The sequence below is a fragment of the Abramis brama genome (genome assembly GCF_963993115.1).
Source record: "Abramis brama genome assembly, chromosome: 8".
Classification (NCBI taxonomy): Eukaryota; Metazoa; Chordata; class Actinopteri; order Cypriniformes; family Leuciscidae; genus Abramis; species Abramis brama.
The window spans coordinates 40,568,740-40,589,325 of NC_139970.1; the positions used below are offsets into that span (position 1 = coordinate 40,568,740).

The 20,586-nt window shown below is 38.8% G+C and overlaps 1 protein-coding gene across 3 annotated transcripts in view; it reads right to left on the reverse strand.

Moving 5' to 3' along the window:
• Nucleotides 1-1,690: 1,690 nt before the first annotated feature.
• Nucleotides 1,691-20,586, reverse strand: part of xirp2b (xin actin binding repeat containing 2b) — a 53,162-nt gene continuing 34,266 nt past the window's right edge. For all 3 annotated transcript variants that reach the window (XM_084122354.1, XM_084122355.1, XM_084122356.1), the window contains 6 exons: nt 17,239-17,325; nt 15,946-16,015; nt 15,727-15,821; nt 5,420-14,627; nt 3,810-3,940; nt 1,691-3,547 (listed from right to left, as the gene is read on the reverse strand). In XM_084122354.1, coding sequence (XP_083978480.1) covers nt 3,849-3,940; nt 5,420-14,627; nt 15,727-15,821; nt 15,946-16,015; nt 17,239-17,325 — 9,552 coding nt within the window. In that variant the 3' untranslated portion in view covers nt 1,691-3,547; nt 3,810-3,848. The remainder of the gene's footprint in view (nt 3,548-3,809; nt 3,941-5,419; nt 14,628-15,726; nt 15,822-15,945; nt 16,016-17,238; nt 17,326-20,586) is intronic.

Here is a 20,586-nt window from a genome sequence, read left to right on the forward strand (position 1 = left end):
TAGCACTTGAATGTGGGTAAATTTATTTATTTATTTATTTTTAAAGCAACATTTTGAGCAAAAAGCTGAGATAATTGAGTTTTTGTCAAAGACTACGTCTGGATAGGATTCAGAACAATGATTAAAACGAAGATCGAATTCTTCACAGTCCTATAGCTCGCCCCGGGTCGACATTTCATTCAGTAACATTAGGCAGTTTTCATTTATGTGCTGTTTAATGTTGATGATCGCGTTATTATTTACATATGCATAAGCAATGTTTCTATCGCTTGTTCCTGCTTCTTCGCCTGTGTTTTGATCAGGATATTCTGTACTCTTCCAGAATTTGTGTAACAGCGCCCCCTACCGTATAACAGTGGAAATATGGAAGCCGGGAAATTCCGTCAATGGCGGGGAAAGAGTTAAAAGTATACACAAAAAATAAATTATTATTCAATTTTTTTAAGTGTTCAGAAGTGCTTTAGAACTAATTTTAATGTATTTGAAAGAAGTCTCTTATGCTCACCAAAGCTGCATTTATTTGATCAATCAAACATACAGTAGAAACATTAATATAATTTTCAGCATTGTCACTTCAGTCTTCAGTGTCACATTATCCTTCAGAAATCATTTTAATATGCTGATTTGCTGCTCATGAAACATTTCTTATTATTATCAATGTTGAAAACAGTTGAGGTGTTTCACATATTTTTTATTTGGACTGTAAAAAGTGAATAGTTGACTTAACTTAAAAAAGTGAGGAAACCCATTGCCTTAAAATTATTAAGTAATAAAATGAATGTGCAATTTTATGGAATTGTCAAGTTCAAATAAACACATTTTTTTTCAATTACGCATTAAGTTTATTTTCTTCATAATTTTAAGGCAACGGGTTTCCTCACTTTTTTAAGTTAAGTCCACTGATCACTTTTTACAGTGGATACAATGTTTTCCATGATTCCTTGATTAATAGAAAGTTCAAAAGAACGGCATTTATTTGAAACAGAATTCTTCTGCAACATTATAAATGTCTTTACTGACACTTTTGTTCCATTTAATGCATCCTTGCTGGACAAACAAATTAATTTATTTCAAAAACATTACTGATCGGCAGTGTATGTTTTTATTTATTAGTTAATGCACAGTACAAATGAGACCAAATCTGAAAAAGTTCACATAGCATTTGATAATGACCCTTCTCCCTACAATGGCCCGCCGGATGAGTGTGTTTTCAGATCTTAAAGCTGCTGTTGTAAAAGAGCGCCGAGTGCTCCAACATCCATCAATCTAGTACTTCTCCCTAAGGCGACTGTACAGCAAGAGCTATTGATTTACAACAGTCTTACGGGTTTTCTTAAACCTCTACACCTTGAAATTCTCACTGAGAGTGATGATGAGGGATTGCAGTTAAAGCACAATAACAGCTGAAGTGCAGTTGAAATGACCAGTCGTTCATGTGATCATGTGTCAGCACGGTTTATTTCAAAGGTCTCTCTCGTTGATGCTCAAAAGAGTAAGCTTCTGCTCGATGGAAAAGTGCTTCACTCTGTAGTGTTGTGCTAAATTACAAATATAAAAACCTTGATGCACTATAGTGCTCAACACAACAAGATAGGAGATTTTTAAGGAATACTTCAACCACATGAGAGTGAGTAACTAATGTCAGAATTTTTGTTTACATTTATGATGAAGAAATGAACCTGAATGCATAAACGGTGACATCAAGACGTCTTTATTGTAATTCCATTATTAAATTAGCAAGACGATTTAACAATCAGGGATGAATCATAGAAGACAACTCTAAAAAGATCATTTTCCTCACAAAATATTTTCTGTTTAGAGAGAGATAAGGACATACACATCTATTATAAACAAGACAAAGAGATTTACAAATGTGTGTTTTGTTCATCTTCCTCCCACACAGCACTCCAGGTGCTGCACAGGAAGAAGTAAAAAAAAAAAAAAAAAATTTGAAATGTGAAAAGAACCTCCAGGATAAAGTATAATCTTATAAAGCATACAAAAAATATAGGGTGATGTAAATCTACAGAGTTCAATTTAGTGATAAATTGTCTTCTCTCCATGGACTTGAATAAATGCATTGTAAAAAATCTATTTCTACTGAAGAAAAACAGTGACCATTTTAACTTTAATTCCTAAATAGAACGGAAAGGTTTTGCACCATTTTTAAATTGGTAAAGTGTACAGAAATACAGAAGATTTGGAACTGACCCTCATATTTGGCACCTGGTAATTGAATATCAGCTATTTCATATTGAAACATTGAAATAACTGAAATTTTCAAATTGCTGCATTACAAATCTGTCCACGAGCGTGAATAATAATGGCCAGGTCACATTTCAACCAGAAAAAAATAAATAAAATAAAAATAACAAAAGCAAGAAATTTTATTCTGCATGAAAAAAGAAAATAAAGCCTGTTTTTAAAGCATTGAGATTATTTGCGTGATTGGTGTTATTTTAATGATTATTAAGCAATCTAATAAAATAAAATATCTATTACTATAGTGTAATTTAAATTTTATTAGCCCAACAAATACTACTATAACATTTAAAACTTTAATAATTTAACTAATATATTTTTTCACATTATAGCATTGACAATGGGATTTTTTTGGGAGAAATTTGAAAATTGGAAGATAACTGTGTTTAACTTTAAAAAACAACAACTTAATTGTCATTAAAATTAGTCATTTTTGTCATTTGTTATTTATTTTCTTTATGCAACATATTTTTCTTGTTGTTTATGGGGTAAAATGTGACCTGGACATTTTTGATTTATTTTTTTTAGACTGGTATCTTCATATTTCACTTTCTTATAGTTCTTTCTTTCAACATAACACACAAACCTTCTGAACCTGCGTCTGCTTTATATAGACACAACATATTTGTCATTTCCCATGATCCTTATCAACTTCCTGTTACCTTTTCACCACCACTGTCTCTCTCTCTCCACCTTTCCTCACCCGTCCAACGGCGATATTTTCACCCTGCATTGGAAGCTCTTCATCATCCTGATGTGTCCTCGCGTTTCTAAAGTTCCCACAATACTTCACTGCTGTTGTGACATGCTTTGTGTGTCGCTGATAGATGAGACGTCTCTCTCTCGCTCCTCCAAGGCCTCGTCGCACTCCTCCTAAAGTGTGGTCCTCTGAGACGCTTTCCGACGCTGGTGCTTTGGAGACTTTGAAGTCTCGCTCTTTGGGGGCCAAACGGGTTTCACTAATTTCACATCCTGATCCAAAGAGAAAGACTTTTTCAGAGAGGCTGCTTGTGGGGGCCACACTACCGCAATTTTGTTAGGGCTTTGATCGGGTTTATTTGCTTCTTTATCTAACATGTCTGACAGTGAGCACATGCTACTTTGTGAAAGTGAGTATCTCCAATCCGATTCTTCGTGGTCCGTGTTCCCCGCATCCCGGCCGGCCAGTAATTCCCTCCGCAATCCCTGACCAAATCCATCCTCGAAATTCCCTTTAGACTTGAAGAGTTGTTTATAATGTGTCTGGCAGTATAAATGTCCATGGAGAGAGACAAAGTTGCCAAGGCTGTCAGAAAACAGAGTTTCATAATTCATAAGTCACAGAAAATATATTGAGCTGTCTGCATTTGCACAGTTTGTAAATGAGAACTGCACTGTAAGCTTTCCATATGAATGGTTTTATGCAGGATACTTTATCTTATAGTTACAAATAATGCCACTTTATGCAAAAATATGTAGGGATACTTACATTGTTAGACGTACTAGAATATTTAAATACTTAAGTATAAATAACCAAGTATCACTATTTACAATATTTCATGACATACCTCAACTTGTTTTTGCAGTGCTCACAGAAAAAACAGGATTTATGGAACTTCTTTTTGTCTGCTATCAGGCCTTCCATGGGGTAAACCCTCTTCTTGCACACTGCACACATCTCCGACTTTGGTACTCGAATCTGGAAAGAGACATTTAAGTTTGACTTAATTACGTTTTTTGTGCACAATCAATATCCCCATGCAGCACTTTGCCAAACACTCAGTCCATCTGGGCAACACAGGCAAATCACACCTAATAACATCCACTACTGCAAGTCTGGAAACAAGAGCATTAGTGAAAGACGAGTTCAGACACACAATTCATTACAGCATTAATACTTCTCAAATCTGGAAATAACGTGACACTTGAGATCTTTAACACAAATACAAGAATACTAGCGTGCATTAAATAAAAACTGTACACAAAAATGCTTGTTTTTTATTTCTATAATGAGTCGTTTTATTAAATCTTTTTCACAATGTTTTTAGGTAACCTGGTTAGTTTAGTTCAAAATGCAATATTCTGAATAAGAATTGGGTTATAATTTGTGTTATTGTTGGGAATGTAATGATCATGCAAGCTCACAGACAGTCTATAAAAAGAAACAAACAAACACAAAGCCAAGCTGCCTTTTCTCAGGTCATACAGAGAAACACAAATAAGGCTTTCTTTCCATTCATTTGGCGTTCTGTATCAATCCCTAAAACATTTTGCTTTTAAAGTATATTTGATTCTTGCAGCACTCTCAAATGCTAATGAGACAAAGATGAATAGCAATTATGGAGAAAGCACTCAGTGTTATTGAGATTTTTTTAATTCTAAGCTGATAAATTGTCTGTTTTGATTTTTTGAAGGTGCTTTAAGCGAGAGTAGGCAGAGAGCATTTCTGATTGGCTAATACAAAAGTGTAGGCTGCTCCCCAGACTGTGATTTCTCATGGAACCTATTTAGTGATATGTATCAGTATGAAAAAATATGTGTGTTGTAAATTTTTTTTTAAATGAAACAGAATTGGAAAAAAAAAAACATATTTTAGCAATATGTGTCAGAGAGTATGAACAAATTTATGTGTGGTATTCCAAAATAATAAAATACAAAATAAAATAATAATAATAATAAATAAAGGACACCTATACATGTCAGATAGGTATGGACAAATGTATAAAAAAAAATGATTTAAAATTTTTTATAAAAGATTTCCTTTATTTATTTATTTTATAATTTTTTTTATCTTTTTTTTGTGAAGTGTGTCAGGTACAAACACATGTTTGAAAAATATTTAAAAACTTAAATAAAATAAATTATAAAATTAACAAACTCCTTTAAACTCAAGTTAAATTGTAAACTGTTAACATGCAAATAACTGCAGTGAGTCACATTTGTTCCACACACACACACACACACACACACACACACACACACGTGTGTACTCATCTAAATGTGGATTTATCTACTGGGGAAAAACAAAAGTTAAAAACACTCAGTCTGACACGGCAATGTACCTCAGGTGTTTTGTGGTGGTTTGTTGTTAAATTTCATTCCCATCATGCACAGCAGGCGTATTTACCCGACACAGCAGTCTCGGTTTGATGCACTAGCGTCGGCATGGCTCTCTCACCTGTGACACCTAAGCTTTTGAACACACTCTCAGTTTCTGCCCATGTTTTGTGGAAGTTCTTCATCAGTTCCTCTGCAGAGGCCTCGGGTGACACCTTCACCTCTGACGTCTTTTTCTTCACAGCATCAGCATAGGAAAAAGGCACCCGTTGCGTCGTGGCGCTTTGAGTGTGCTTGGAAACCGTAGTGGTGCTTCTTGATCCGATAATTTTAGTGCCAAACTCGTCAACAGAAGAATAATTTTCAGTGAATGCTTTTGTCTCCGAAAAGCCTGTTGGATCGACAGACTTGTCTACTTTCACGTCTTTGCACACGGGTGGAGGGGAGCTCAGCTGGGAGCATTGTTCTCTCTCTGGAGGAAGCTCAGGCTTTGAACCTTCAGATGCAATTTCAATCACTCTTGACTGCTGTTCCTCCTGTTTGTTTTGTAGCGCTTTGATGGGGGAACTTTGCTCACTCATTTCAAAAACATTTTTAATATCCTTGACGTTGAAAGCAGGTGTATACTCTTGTTGTCTTGCTTTCTTTTCCATATCAAGCTCCAGGTCCTCAGTTTTCCTGCCAGGCTTCTCTGTTTTGTCAACTGGGTCTTTTCTAATACCAACTTTCTTCTGTGACGTCTCAATTGTTTGGGCTAGTCCAGATAATTCCACCGTAGAGAGATTTTCCTTCTCTTTCACTGCACTTTCAGACTTTGCGACCTCTGTGTTGGGGCCTAAACGCTCAAGAATATTAACAGCATCTCCACTTACACTCGCATTAATCACTTCACCGGTCACCACTGCTGTTTCAAAAGATCTCAAAGTCTCTTTGACCCTTTTCTTCTCAGCAGATTTAGACTCGATTTTGATCTGCCGATGGAATGTGGCAGGAGATTCCACGATTTCTGACTTCTTTCCAGTGACCGCAATCACGTGTGGCACCGGATCGGGCGAAGCTCCACGGGAGAGCGTAGCTGTGGCATTTCTGAGTCGCGTCAGACTATCTGCCCGGCTCGATGAGGGTGAAGGAGTGGCCCTGCTTAAGCGAGAGCTTGGCGTCTCAGACCTGCGTGGTGGAGGCGTCGGTGGCTTTGGGGAAGGCGAGGGTGCTGCTCTCTGTGGCGAGTCAGTTCTCCTCGTAGACTCGATAGTGATGAATGTGGGTGAGGGAGAGCGCATCCGTAACAATGGGGATGGAGCTCTGGGGTCAAGAGTTGTAACGCTGCTGATTTGTTGCTTTCGGCTCTTGCGTGTTGTCTTCGTCTCCTCCTTGACCACCTTCTGCGTTTTACACTTTGTAGAACCAATGGAAATCTTCGAAATCCTTTGTGCGGCTCCACAAGAGACGAATTTTTCAGAGGTGGCCTCACATTCATGCTTTTCAATAGTGCCGTCAAAGTGCATTAGCTTAGCTTGAACCAGGTTTTTAACATGAGCAAGGATTTCTTTGAGCTTCTGTTCGTTGTGTTCGGCCGCTGCCGCTTCCAAATCACTCTTCTCCTCTGACCCCAGAAGCCAGACGGGCATCTCATTGAGCAACGTCTTCACAGACTTAGAGTCCATTTTTCCTGAAACCCCCTGTAACTCTGAGATACGGGACAACATCTTCAGCGCTTCAGCTTGAGTGCTGCCACTCTCAGCCGAGGACTCAGCAGGCTCCTTTTGTGCAGATTTCCCTGTCATTTTTATTGGAACATTTCTGCTTTCATCTTTTGATTCCTCAGGAATCTGCTGACTTCCACCGGCCTGCTTTTGAAATTTCACAGTCAAGCCCTCCTCCTGGAAACTCTGCTGTTGAACTGTACTTTCAGTTTTGATGACCTCTGTGTGTCCCGTTTGCATGGTGTGCTGTGTTTGCACAACAGTGATTTCCTCTTGGTTTCTATCAGATTTCAAGACTGGCCACTTAGGCTCCGCAGACGTGGCCTCTGTGGGCGAGAGGGATGCGGCGTTGTTTCCTTGAGCTGCCTCTCTGTCCTTCTTATTCTTACTCCTCCTCTTCTTTTTTGGAGTGGCAGGGGGCTCCCCTACAGGTTTCTCTTTGGCCTCTTTCTCCTCTTTACCCTCTGTTTCAGTGGGGTTTCTTTCACTGCTTTCTTTTACCTGAACATTATCCTGGTCAGCTGTGGTTTTCTCTTTGCTCTCCACTTTAGTGCTCTTGCTAACTTTCTTTGCCTTTTGATTGTCGACCTTTTGTGGCTTCTGCTCAGCATCCTTAATTTGACTCTCTTTGTTTGGTTTGGATCGATATGGGGAGCTTTTTTCTTGATTTTTCTTTGGCGAGCTCTCTTTTGTTTTGTCCTCAGATAAAGATATGCTGCTCACAACCTTTCCAACATCCTCGGAAATATTTTTAGAGACACTCTGAGGTTTGTCTGTTTTGACAGAGGCCTTTATTTCTTCTTTGGTCGTGTTATTAATAACCGTCCTCGTCACCTGTTGTATATTAGTTGTCAAGGATCTCTTCTTTTTCTTTTTAGATGAAGTGGAGGTGGTCTGCTGCTGACCTGAAGAGCCCTGAGATGACTGATTAGAGATAATGCTCTGTTTAACTGAGGAAATAAAAGGAGATTCTAGAGGAGATTTCTCATTTGCAGCAGCGATCAAAGCCTTGCTTGGGGGAGCGTTTGAGAGAGCTGTATGCTTGGATGAATCATATGAGTCTGCAGCGGATTCGAATTTGGTCACACTCTTTTGAGCTCTCTCTTGAGTGAAATCAAATGACATGCTTGCCTCTGATTGCACCGTGCCCGTGCTCTCTGAAGAAAGCATTTCAAAGGCTGCGCTGACTGACTCGTGCATACGGATTTCAAAGGCCGGGGAGCGCGGCGGTGGTGGCGTGCAGCTTTCCTCCCTCTTCTGTCTGTACTTCTGTTCAGCTTGCATTAATGGGGTTTTGAATTTGCTTACTGGGGATTTGCATGGTGGAGGAGGAGAGGCGGGTGGAGTGAGTGTCAAGGGGGCGAAAACTTTCTTGGGAGGCCGTGGAGATTCCGGTGGCTGTCTTGTAAAAGCAGACTGAATTTCAGAGGATATCACGCTGCACTCGACTGATGATGTGGTGACATTTTTTATACGCTTGGTCTCTTGAGCAGCCTGCACATTCATTTTCTCAAATGAAATTGCTGGCTCAAGCTTGGGTACTTTGCACAACATTGGTGCTTTGATGGGTTTGACAGTCATTTTAGTGGCTTTGGATGGTGTTATGCTAGGCAGCGGAAGGAAGTCTAGCTCCTGCTCTGTGGGAGGGGGAGGGAGGAGGTCTAGCTCAGCTGTGGCTGAAACAAGAGGAGGAGGTGGTGGGGTTGGTGGAGGAGGTAAATGGTCAAGTTCTGTCTTGGCTGGATCACAAAGAGGAGGAGGAGGAGTGGGGGGAGGAGGAAGATCATGATCACCCCTGATGCTAGGAGGAGGAGTGGGAAATGAGGTGCTATCATAATCCAGAGGGGGTGATGGAGGGGGAGGCAGTGGGGGTTCAGGGTCAGAAGGAGGAGGTGGCATAGACATTTCCTTATGTTTTCTTTTATCCAGTCTGATTAAACCCTTACAGCCACTTTTTTTGAGGTTACGGAAGTCAGTCTTTAATGTTTTGACACCGTGTGTTTGTACAATAGTTTTGTGCTCCAGCACTGTGGTCTTTGTCTCTTGGCTGCATGTTGTGGTGTGACCGGTGATTGCAGTACTCTCATGAGATGCATATCTGTTTTGCATTGATTGCTTGTCAGTGCTCCTCTGTAATTCACTGCTCATATCAAGGTTTTTAACTGCAGGGGTAGGACTCTGTGCCGTGATGTCTTTCACTGACGGAGACGAGGTCTTGACCGGAACTTTGACCTTTCTTATCGGCTCCCTTCGGGGAATTGTTGGGCTCGCTCTCCGTGCTGTTTCCATTAAAGATTTTATTGTGCCCTTAACGTCTCCTTTTATCACCTCTTCTTTCTCTGATTGCACTTGCTCTTGGGTGTCATAGAGTGATTTTATGGAAAGCTTCACGTCTCCCTCTGTGCTTGCCCTGCGTTGCATTCTGGGAGATGGAGGAGGCTCGAGTAAGATCTGAATCTTGCCTTTTACATCTCCCTGGACACCAATCTCCTGCTGGTAAACCTTTCTCTCATTTGACGCTTCTTGTAGACTTTGTATTGCCGTGTGAATGTCACCTTTTACAATCATCTCCTTCTCCACTTCTCTCACTGCATGTTTGGCCTCCTCCAGCGATTTCAACGTACCTTTGATGTCACCTGGCAATAAATCTTCTATGACAATTTCCACCTTGGTGGAAGTGGAGTCTTTGAGTGATTTTAGTGCTCCTTTGATGTTACCAGGAATGATTTCGGGCTTTTCCACCTCTTTGGGCTGATTCTGGGCCTCCTCTAGAGACCTCAGTGTTGTAGGTAAATCAGCTCGAACAACTACTTCTTTCTCCAAAACAACTGCCTGGTTTACGGACTGTGTCAGTGAATTCATCGCTGCTTGCAGGTCTCCTCTCACAATCTCTTCTTTCTGTAAATGTTCAAATGAGACTGGAGGCTCGGTCATGAAAACCTTAACTGTGTTATGAACATCACCCGGGACTATATCTTCCATGTCCACCAGGCGACCGATTTGAGCTTGATTACATGTCAGGCTGAGTTTGGTTTCTTTAATATCACCACCAATGATTTCCTCTTTTTCAATTTTACCTGGAACGGCCTCATCTGGCTCTACCTGCAGCTGTTTGAGGTAATCCAGTGCACCAGACTCAATACAAGTAGAATAAAAGCTCACCTTTCCCCTTTCTGCTTCATCCACTTTAATTCTCGCAATCTCCTCTGTGTCTGGATTGCAAAGTCTCTCTAGGCAGCCTTTCACATTACCTCTGACTATATTTTCTTTCTGAGTGCTTGATTCCTCATGAGAATTGAATAAAGAGTAGATGGTCATACGAATATCGCCCTTTTCGTCTTCTTGAATGAGAATGCCACGTTTGCCAGTGCTCTCCTCTTTCAGCAGGTTGTTTATGGCTTCCTGAATGTCACCTCTTATTATCTCCTCTTTTTCTACAGAGGTGCCACTGCGCTCTTGCAGCAGCTGTTGCACGGTGCTGCTGATGTCCCCCCTCTCCTCTGCATTTATAATGACTTTCCTCTCCGTTTTCTCCTGTCTGTTGAGGAGGTTAATCATGATGTTTTGCAGATCTCCTTTAATGATTTCTTCTCTTTGGATTTGGGGAGCTTCTCTATTCATGAGGTTGTACTTAGCCATGTGAACGTCTCCAATTTCATCTGCCTCTAAGATGATGCCTTTGGAGTCCACCATTCTCTGGGTGTAAAGTTCATTGAGGGTGGCTTTGACACTTTTACCAATGATTTCTGTCTTCTCTAAACTGCTCTCATTAAATTCAGTGAATGGTGTTGTTTCAAAAAGCCATGTTGTGGTTTTTACATCTGCTTTGGGGATGTCTTCACAAATTACCTGTTTACTCTCATCACTGTCGTTAATAAGATCAAGAGGATTCTTTTCAAATAGCCACACAGACTGTTTAACATCCCCCTTCAGCTGTTCCTCCATAACAACAGTGTTCATCTCATCTTCTGACTTTTCAGCATGTATCTGGTCAATTGTGTGAGTTTCAAACATCCATTTTGCTGTCCTAACATCCCCTTTATGAATTTCACTCATGCTGACAGTACGCACCAATTTTTGAGACACTGCATCAGATTCAAAACGATGCTTGTTTGTCTTAACATCTCCTCCCTGAATGTCCTCGACAGTTTTGATTGATATTTTCGCATCTTCTGCAATCTTATCAAGGGGCTGGGTTTCAAACCTCCATCTCGCTGAGCTGACATCACCTTTGTGGATATCTTCCTCTGTAACAGCTTTTAAGAGGTAGACCTCATCCGTCTCTTTAATTGAGTCCAGGGGCTTTGTTTCAAACAGCCAGCGGGCTCCTACTACATCACCTCTTTGTATTTCTTCTTTTGTAAGTGTGGTCACTTCATGATAATGGCCTTCTTTGTCTTGGATGGCATAAAGAGGTTGAGTTTCAAACATCATGGCATATGTTTTCACATCTCCTTTCTCCTCATCCTCTCTGATGACTTTCTGCAGCTTTTTCATTTCGGCCTCAGAGGACACGTCTTGAATCTTATCTAACGAGTAGGTTTCAAAAAAGAATCTGCCTTCATCAACATTGCCTCCCTGAACATCTTGTACTGTACGAGCTCCTTTCAGCTCGCTGGGGGTCTCTGAGATTGCATCTATGGGCTGGTTTTCAAATAGCCATTTGCAGTTTCCAACATTTCCTTTCTGAATATCCTCAGCTTGAGCACTCCTCAGCTGTCTCATGAAATCCTCAGAGGTTGAGCTCATCACGTCAGAAGAATGGGTCTCGAATATGTATTTCATCCGAGACACGTCCCCGGATTGTATGTCTATCTCAGTCACACTCTTAAAAGCTTCTTGCTCTTCTCCAGCAATGTTCTTCAGGTTCTCTGTTTCAAAGAGGAAACGTGCCATGCGGACATCTTTTCCATGAATGTCTTCTTGTTTCACAGTGCGAGTTTGCAACACTGTCTCAGAGTTATCCTGTATGGCACCAAGGTTTTGATTTTCAAAAAGCCAAGTGCATGTTTTCACATCCCCTTTTTGAATTTCACCATAATCTTTTGTACTCTTAAACTCGTCTCTTTCATAAAGCATGTCTATAGGTTTGGTCTCAAAAAGCCACTTACATGTTTTAACATCGCCTTTCACTATTTCTGCTGTTTCTTTAGTAACACATTCCTCGTCTTCAATGTTGCTAAAATACTTAATGGCATCGAGAGGCTGGGTTTCAAAAAGCCATTTTGCCATCTTGACATCTCCAGATTCTACCTCTTGTTGGGTTATGCCCTTTATGATTTGGAATTTAGTGATGCTCTCATCGAATTGGTCAATTGGGCGAGTTTCAAACATCCACTGGCAGCTTTTAACATCTCCTTTGACGATTTCTTCCCGACGTACGGTTCTAACTTCGTGGTAATGTCCGGAGCTGTCTTGCAAAGCATACAATGGCATGGACTCAAATAAATCTTTATTTGATCTCACAAAGCCAGTGGTGACACCCTCAAGTTGAATCTTCTGACTTTCATCATATTGGCTTGAATCATACGTTTCAAAGATTTGCTTGTAATTGCTCACATCCACATTTTCGATATCCTCCATATTCACCGTTCTTGTTATTTCCTTTTTCTCCTCTCTGATCTGCTCCAGCGGCTGGCTCTCAAACAGCCACTTCTGGTGTCTAACATCTCCCTTCTCCTCAGATGTCACCGTTCTATTGAGTTTCCCCACCTCTGCAAGCTCTTTTATCTCATCTTTTGGAGAAGTCTCAAAAAAGTGTCTGGCAGATTGAACGTCACCTCCAATAATTTCCTCTGCACTTACTGGCCTGGCATTGGAATCATCCTTTAACGTATCCATCTGTTGCGTCTCAAACACCCAACAATTTCTGCGGACATCACCCTTGTAACTTAGATTTATTTGTTCAGAATCAATTGTTTTCATGAACTCTCTCTTTTCCTCTTGAATGTCTTCCAAATGTTGGTTCTCAAACAGCCATCTTTGATATCTCACATCACCTCTTTCTTCAACAGACGCTATGGTTTTCTTGAGTCGGTTTACCTCATCATTCTCATCTTTGATGTTCTCCAGTGGTTTATTCTCAAACACCCATTTCTGGTGTCTTACATCACCTTTTCCTTCTTCAAACACTGCCTTTTTGTTTAGTTTTCCCACCTCAGGAAGCTCTTTGAGTTCATCCGGTGGAGCGTTTTCAAATAAGTGTCTCACAGAGCGAACATTACCTCCAATAATCTGTTCTGTGGAGACAGGTCTGGAGTTGGCATCATCTTTAAGCTTGTCCATAGGCTGCGTCTCGAACACCATGCAGTGTTTTCGTACATCCGCCCCAAGAATTTCTTCTTTCTGCTGCTTTTGCAGCCTCTCCCACTGGGCGTTTATGGAGTCAAGCCTCTTCGTCTCAAACAGCCACCTTCCCCTTTTTGCACCGTCCATTTGGTTGTCCTCCATGGATACACTGGAGATGAGCCTGACCTGAGAAAGTTCCATGTCAATGTCATCCAAAGGCTGCGTTTCAAAGAGCCATCTTGATGTTTTGACATCCCCTTTCTCCGTCTCCTCTCGACGGACAGAAGTAATCAGAACCATTTCACCGGTGTGTTCCCTCATAACACACATGCATTGCGTCTCAAACATCCATATGACTTTCTTCACTTCTGACTTGATCTCCTCTAGTACAGACTTCAGGCTCAGTAGTTGCTTCTCATCCATGGTTTCTGTGTCTCCCAGAGAATCCATTTCTTGGTTTTCAAACATGTACCTAACAGACTTCACATCCCCTTCAGTGGCTTCTTGTGTGAAGATGACTTCTTTGGTTTGCTCATCATCAGTGTGAATTTTATTTAGCGTATCCATTGGCTTTGTCTCGAACAACCAAGCGGCCGCACGGACATCTCTTTTCCCCACTTCATTCACCAGATAGTTCCGTTTAGTTGAATCATGTTGCAGTCCCAGTGTATCCTCAGGCTGCATCTCGAACATCATAGCCGTGTTCCTAACGTCACCTCCAGCGATGGTTTCCTGCTGAATAATATTTTCGCTATCCTCTTCGTTATCTGAGTCATTCTTAATGCAGTCCAAAGGTTTGTTCTCGAACATCCAGCGCATGGACTGCACTTCGCCTCTCAGAATCTCGTCCCACTCCAAATATTCGCGATCCGGGCTTCCGTTCGAATTGCTACTAGGGTGTTCAAACTGGTATGCTGCCTCTTGAACGTCTCCTACTGCGTCAATGTCCTCATCATTGTATAATTCTTTTTCCAGGTCTTTCCTAACATCAGGGTGAATGTGTTTGCAGAGACGTTTCAACTCTAAAAGCTCTCTCTGTCTGATGTATTGCTCTCTGTTTACCATGCGATTCACTGCTGGAGGGTCAGGGAAGTTCTCTGCATCATCTGAAGGTTCCTCCAGTAAGTCCGGTGGGGGCGGTGGCAGATATTCAAGATCATCATCATCATCGTCGTCGTCATCATCGTTGTCATCAAAAGCAAACACAGAACTTGGTGTATCTTCTTCTGCTTTGTCTGTGGCAACATTGTTCAGAGACCTTGATATCTCACTCTTCACAGTTTGATTGGACGCACTCACATCTGATGGCAGCTGTGAACGGCTTTTGTCACGTTCAATCTTTTTTAGGGAGAGAGTAATGCATTTAATTCAGTGGAGTTCTGAAATTACTTCAGCTGGACCAGCTGGCTTAGAAGTGCTTTCATTTTTTTAATTGAATGTTCAAAATTGTAGCAATTTATTTCAAAGGCCTTTCCAGGATTGTTGTGTCCTTATTGTGCTTTTTTTTTTTAAATGCAAGCAAAAAAATACATATATATTTGTTGTTGAGGCTCAAATTCTTTCTTTTTTTCTTTTGTGTCTAAAAATGTTTTGCCTGAGAAACAATTTTGCTTAAGTTTCAAAAAGGTTTTTTTTCTAAATAAATAGCAGTTCCTCACACAATTACAAGAAAAGTCATGTGGCTATTTTAAAACTGCTCAACAGCAGCGGTGCGCTCTGCATTTGAAAGTGTTATTCATTTACTAAAAAGAAGATTTTTATATCCATCCAAATGCATTGTTACAACTTCATGAATGTATTAGACACACCTCCCTAAAACCATCAATATCACTGAACTAAACTTGAAAAATGTCTTATTTTTTTCCAAGTAAAATATGTCAAAATCCTTAAAACAATATAACTTACTGTGCAAGACTGCACAGGATAGTAAGACATATTTTCATACACTGTATCTTTAACATAGTGTATTTTTCATATTGCAATGGCATTTTTTTTTTCACTACTAACGTGTTCATATAAAAAAAAAAAAGAAAAAAAAAAAAAGAAATTTCATTAAAGATTCAATCTACAAAAACTTGCCTTAATAGCTTATGCAGATTTGACATGCAAGTAAACTGAACTCTCAAGCAAGAGTGTTGAGAGCAAGACTTTGAGTCTGAGCCATCACTGGTTTGAATTTTTTGGATGCACAATAAAGACACAAAAATAACTCCATATCAGATGTACTGTATAGTGGGTTAACAATAACAACATCAAAACACTGAGAGCTGAACACAGGCTCTAAAGTCGTATGAACCTCAATAAAACTATGCTGTTGAAAGTGGAGGGACTCATGGAAACATGTAAAAAAGATGGTAAGTAGCATCATTTTATGCACTGCATTAAAGCATAATACATTCATCTGTCAGAGTAGAGATGTGGGCTTAAAATGACTTACCTTAATTTTCTTGCTGGGGGCTGCCTCCTCGATGGTCTTTTCAAAATGCTGTGCCAGTTCTTTAGTTGAGAGCCTTGGATAATACTCTTCCTCGTCTGGAAGCAAGAGGCAAAAATTAAAATTAAACATCTTGTCTCTGTAAAATGCACTACAAAACAAACAATGAGCTGCAGTGTGATATAGAACTTATTATTTATAAATTATTGTTCTTGAACTTACCGGTTTCATTGTGATGATTTTCATAACTGGAAATCACTTCTCTGTTATGAGTGATCTGATCATGTGCTGTCTGTAATAAGGCCACATAAATACAATTTAATTTAGAGCAAGAATCAAATAGAGTGCAACAAACAGGAGCTAAATGATTATTTCTGACATGGATTTACATATGCATTTGACAGATGTTTTCATAAGTGACCCACAGTGTGTTTTATCAGTATGTGCATTCCTTGGGAATCAAACCTGTGACCATAGTGTTGTAAGCGCCATGCTTTATCAGTTGAGCTTATATGTAAAGTAAAACAAATTTCAAAACTCTCATCATGAAAACATGGTTTAAACAGTTTAAACAATTAATGCTCTTTCACATGATAATCGCAATATACAAATTAAGTTCGAAAACTAGATAAAAAACAAACAAATAGTTTATTAATTAATCTAGTGATATCAATGCCACACACACACACACACACACACACACACAGACAAAAAAGCAATATTTGACTGATGGATAAAAATAGTTGTATATAACATTTACAATTCAGTAAATAAACAAACTGGTAAAAAGGTAAACTTTTTTAATAATTTTTAATAATTTTATAACAGCAATATTTTAACAATATAACATTTTTAATATTTTAATGTACTGATAAAAGCGTCTGCCAAATGCATAAATGTACATTTTAAAACAGTAAATGATTTGGCATTTTCATTGTGACTGACATAACAAGAACATCTGTGGCAAGATCACTTTTAGTCTTATCATGGTGTGTGTTTCAGGGTTTTGTGTTTTACTTTTATTCTACTCAACAGACACTGTTCTGCTCACCTGATTTGACGATCAATATCACATGAATTATTCTACTAGACTACCCTCAGAATCTCACATCTCTTTTTTTCATCTCAAAACTTTATTTAATTCCCCTTATCCTCATTTCTATCACGTTTAGCATCTTTTACTGTGAGGTTATTTTAAAGTAGGGAGTGCATAAACTGAATGCATTGCACTTGCAAAGTCGCTCTGGATAAAAGTGCCCACCAAATGCATAAATGGAAATGGAAGTGTTTTCATGTGAAGGTGACAGTGCTAAAACCTCCAACTTCAAATTTAAAAAATGTCACATTATTGAAAATTGATGTCAGTTTGACATTTCACAGCAGACAGTAAACAGAAAAATAAGGCACTTCAGCACCGCGTACAGAGACAAGACAAGAGCCGCTACTGTTAGCCTGATGTTTTAGACTTGTGAAATGGAGAGTTATTAGTAGCAGGGTTGTCGGAAATGTCCGTACCCTTTCATCCTGGAGGAAGACCTGCTGCGAGACTTGTCGACCCCCGCTGCTGCTCGCCACACTCATCGCTGATGAATTTGACACCTCCTGCGTGACAGGAGACAAGGGTTGTTGTTAGAGGATGAGACATAGAAAATAAGAACACAAAAACGTCTTTCCAAGACAGCGCTCGCACAAGCTCTGCACTGTCGGGATATCTTTTCTGCGCAGCCTTTTCTCAGTCACAAACAACATATATTTGGGTTAGGGTTAGGGTTATTCTTTGTGGTGAACAGTAATATACACAAAAAGCGGCAAGAGTCAAACACTCAACCTTAAATGAAGTATAAAGTATTTTTATAGAATTTTCTTGGTGCATTTTTTTTTCCCTGGCTAAGTCAGCCATAGTGCACCCAGTTATTTTGACACCAGCCATACGCTCTACTCTGTTAGACTAGCGTTAGACATCCAGCCAGGGATGTACATTATCCCGCTTATTACACGGCTACTTGCCACGTAAGTAAATAATTAGATATGAAATATTGATCTGAGACTAAATATTTTATTAGCTCTTTAAACGCAAATCTTACTGTATATTTGATCAAATAAATGAAGCCTTGGTGAGCATAAGAGACTTCTTTCAAAAACATTAAAACATTTATGATTTCAAACTTTTGAGCGGTATAGTGTGTGAATTGCAATGCATTTGATAAAAAAGATATCAAAGCAGAAAAATGCAGCAGGATCTTTCCTCAAAACTGTATAACATCATCATAATTATAGAGGCAAATGTTTGAAGATTTGGAAATAAAACCCACATACTTAACCTAGAAATGATAGCTCAGCCATCTTCTGTAACACATGGTTTGTCTGTATTATTTCAGTGAAATAACACTATAATGAAGTCAAAAATTCATTATGCATATTTGAATGAAACCTGCATTAAAAATCACAAATTAAATGTTAGAATTAATCTATACATTTACATTCTCCATTTCAGGATTAGGATTAGTCAGTGCTAATTACTGTTAAACGGCAGGTTTGATGGCTTTAGCCCTTGGATGAGCAGATTTTGTAATGTTATAATCCGTTCCAACACACACTCCCACACACAAACGCATGCAGCCGTACATAAGCAAGTGTGATATCATCAGCAGGGACGCAATCAATACCAATCCAAAAAAACAGCCCGAAAACGCACAAGAAAACACACGCAGATCATTAAAAGAGATACGGCTGACATACACTGATGTAGATTGCATCGTTAAAACCAAAGGTGACTGAATATCAGACCCAAAACACTCATCAAAGCAACAGCGCAACAGTGACCGCCTGCTGCTTCAGCGGCTTTCCGTCTGATGAAGTATTTTCTCCAGAGGGACTTCAAAAAACACTTTAATAAAGAGTTCCAAGTCATTAACCAAAACCAACCGGCTCTGAGATGAATCACAACACTACAAACTTGGATTCAAAGCACTTGAAAAATGGAAAAAAGGCTACTCAAAAATACTTCAATGGTGTTTTTTAACTTGATTGACAAATGGATAAAGAACAGCAATTAGTCAAAGCTTGATAAAAAAATAAAATAAAATAAAATTAGTCAAAAGTATTGTGGACACATATTTAGTGTGTGTTATATTTAGCATTTTTAATTTTTTCAATAACCATGCATAAACATTATTTTCTCAAAAATACAAACATGTACATGTTGCTCACATATTATGTTAGCCCTGTTTGTGCTAAATAGAGTGTAATTACACCTTTGCCATTAATATGTTTATGAGCAACTGAAAAAAGCACAAATGTCAGGGCATGTCCAAACATCTCAAGGACCCCCAAAACACCTTAGACCCCAGAGGGTTAAATGTTAAATTTAATAATATTTATTTACATTATAAATATGATTTAAATAAATATGCCTATTTATTTGTCAATTTTGACTCTTTTTTTTTTTTCAATTAATACATTGATTATTGACTTTTTTCATTTATTTTTAAGAGGCACTTCTAGTTCTCCATATATTTCTGCTTTAAATTAGCAGAGGACATAGTATATCGACAGACCACGAATAGATACTGTGGTTTTCCCTTCCAAAAAAATACTTTTTAAGCATGTTTTGTAGATAATCCGAGCAGAAAATAACCTATATGAAAACTTTTTCAAATGCATGATGGTCTAAATTCTTCATAGATAAACATAGACCTCATTATCCAAGAAAGGGTAAAAACAACAACATCAAACCTCAAAAATACATCCTACATACCAAACACATAATGTGATGCAAGTTATGGTTTAAATATACACACACATCCCCAACATGCACACACAACCCAGTTTAGTAAATGAGTGTCACCAGGAGCAACAGAAAGCACAGATAATGAGATGACCTGCTGCAACACAATCCTTTGATCCTTCTCTCAAATAACTGCAGCATGATACATAATGCCAGCTTATGTTCTCATTTGTCTACTCAGGTTATATTATTTCATGCTTCTCTTTGTGAGCTGTGGATTAGTGCCAAACTTTATCAACATTGTGTGGTAAATCCTTAATGTTCAGTAAACAACACCATTGAAATTATACGTAAACATGTTTGAAACTATGCTTTCACAAAGCTACAAACAGAGGAACATGAATCTAAACAGTTCTCAAACTTTTATAAAATATGTACAATACATTTGTACTAAATTTAAGCTCTGAGGTTATCCATAAGCTAGTGTATATACAAATATGTGACCCTGGACCACAAAACATTGAGAAAATCTCCTTTAAAGTTGTCCATTTATGTTCGCGATTGTGCTGCATTCACTCACAAAAATAAATGTTTTATATATTTACGGTAGGAAATTTACAAAATATCTTCATGGAACATGATCTTTACTTAATATTCTAATGATTTTTGGCATAAAAGAAAAATTGATAATTTTGACCCATACAATGTATTGTTGGATATGGCCACAAATATACCCGTGCGACTTGTGACTGGTTTTGTGATCCAGGGTCACATATACTTCATAAGCAATGTACAATCTTTCTTTTTCAAGAAAACAAACAAAAAATCTGCTGCTCATACAAAATTCTTTGTCCAATCAAATGATATCTAGAATAATGTCTTTCCTCCAAATATCACTTGCCTTTGAATATGAGGTAGCAAATCAGGGATGTAACCTAATACTACTGGCTATTAAAAAGGGCTTTGATAAATCCCTAACTTCCAGTTTAAAAAGGTAATGCAAAAGAAGAATGAAAACTGAGCTCATCAAGCCTTTTCTCCTCCTGTCTCCGTTTGCCAGACTGGTTCATTTTTAATTCTCAAAACTAAGACCTGAATCCAGTGTTTCAGGGTCAAAAACAGACCAGTGTTTTAAA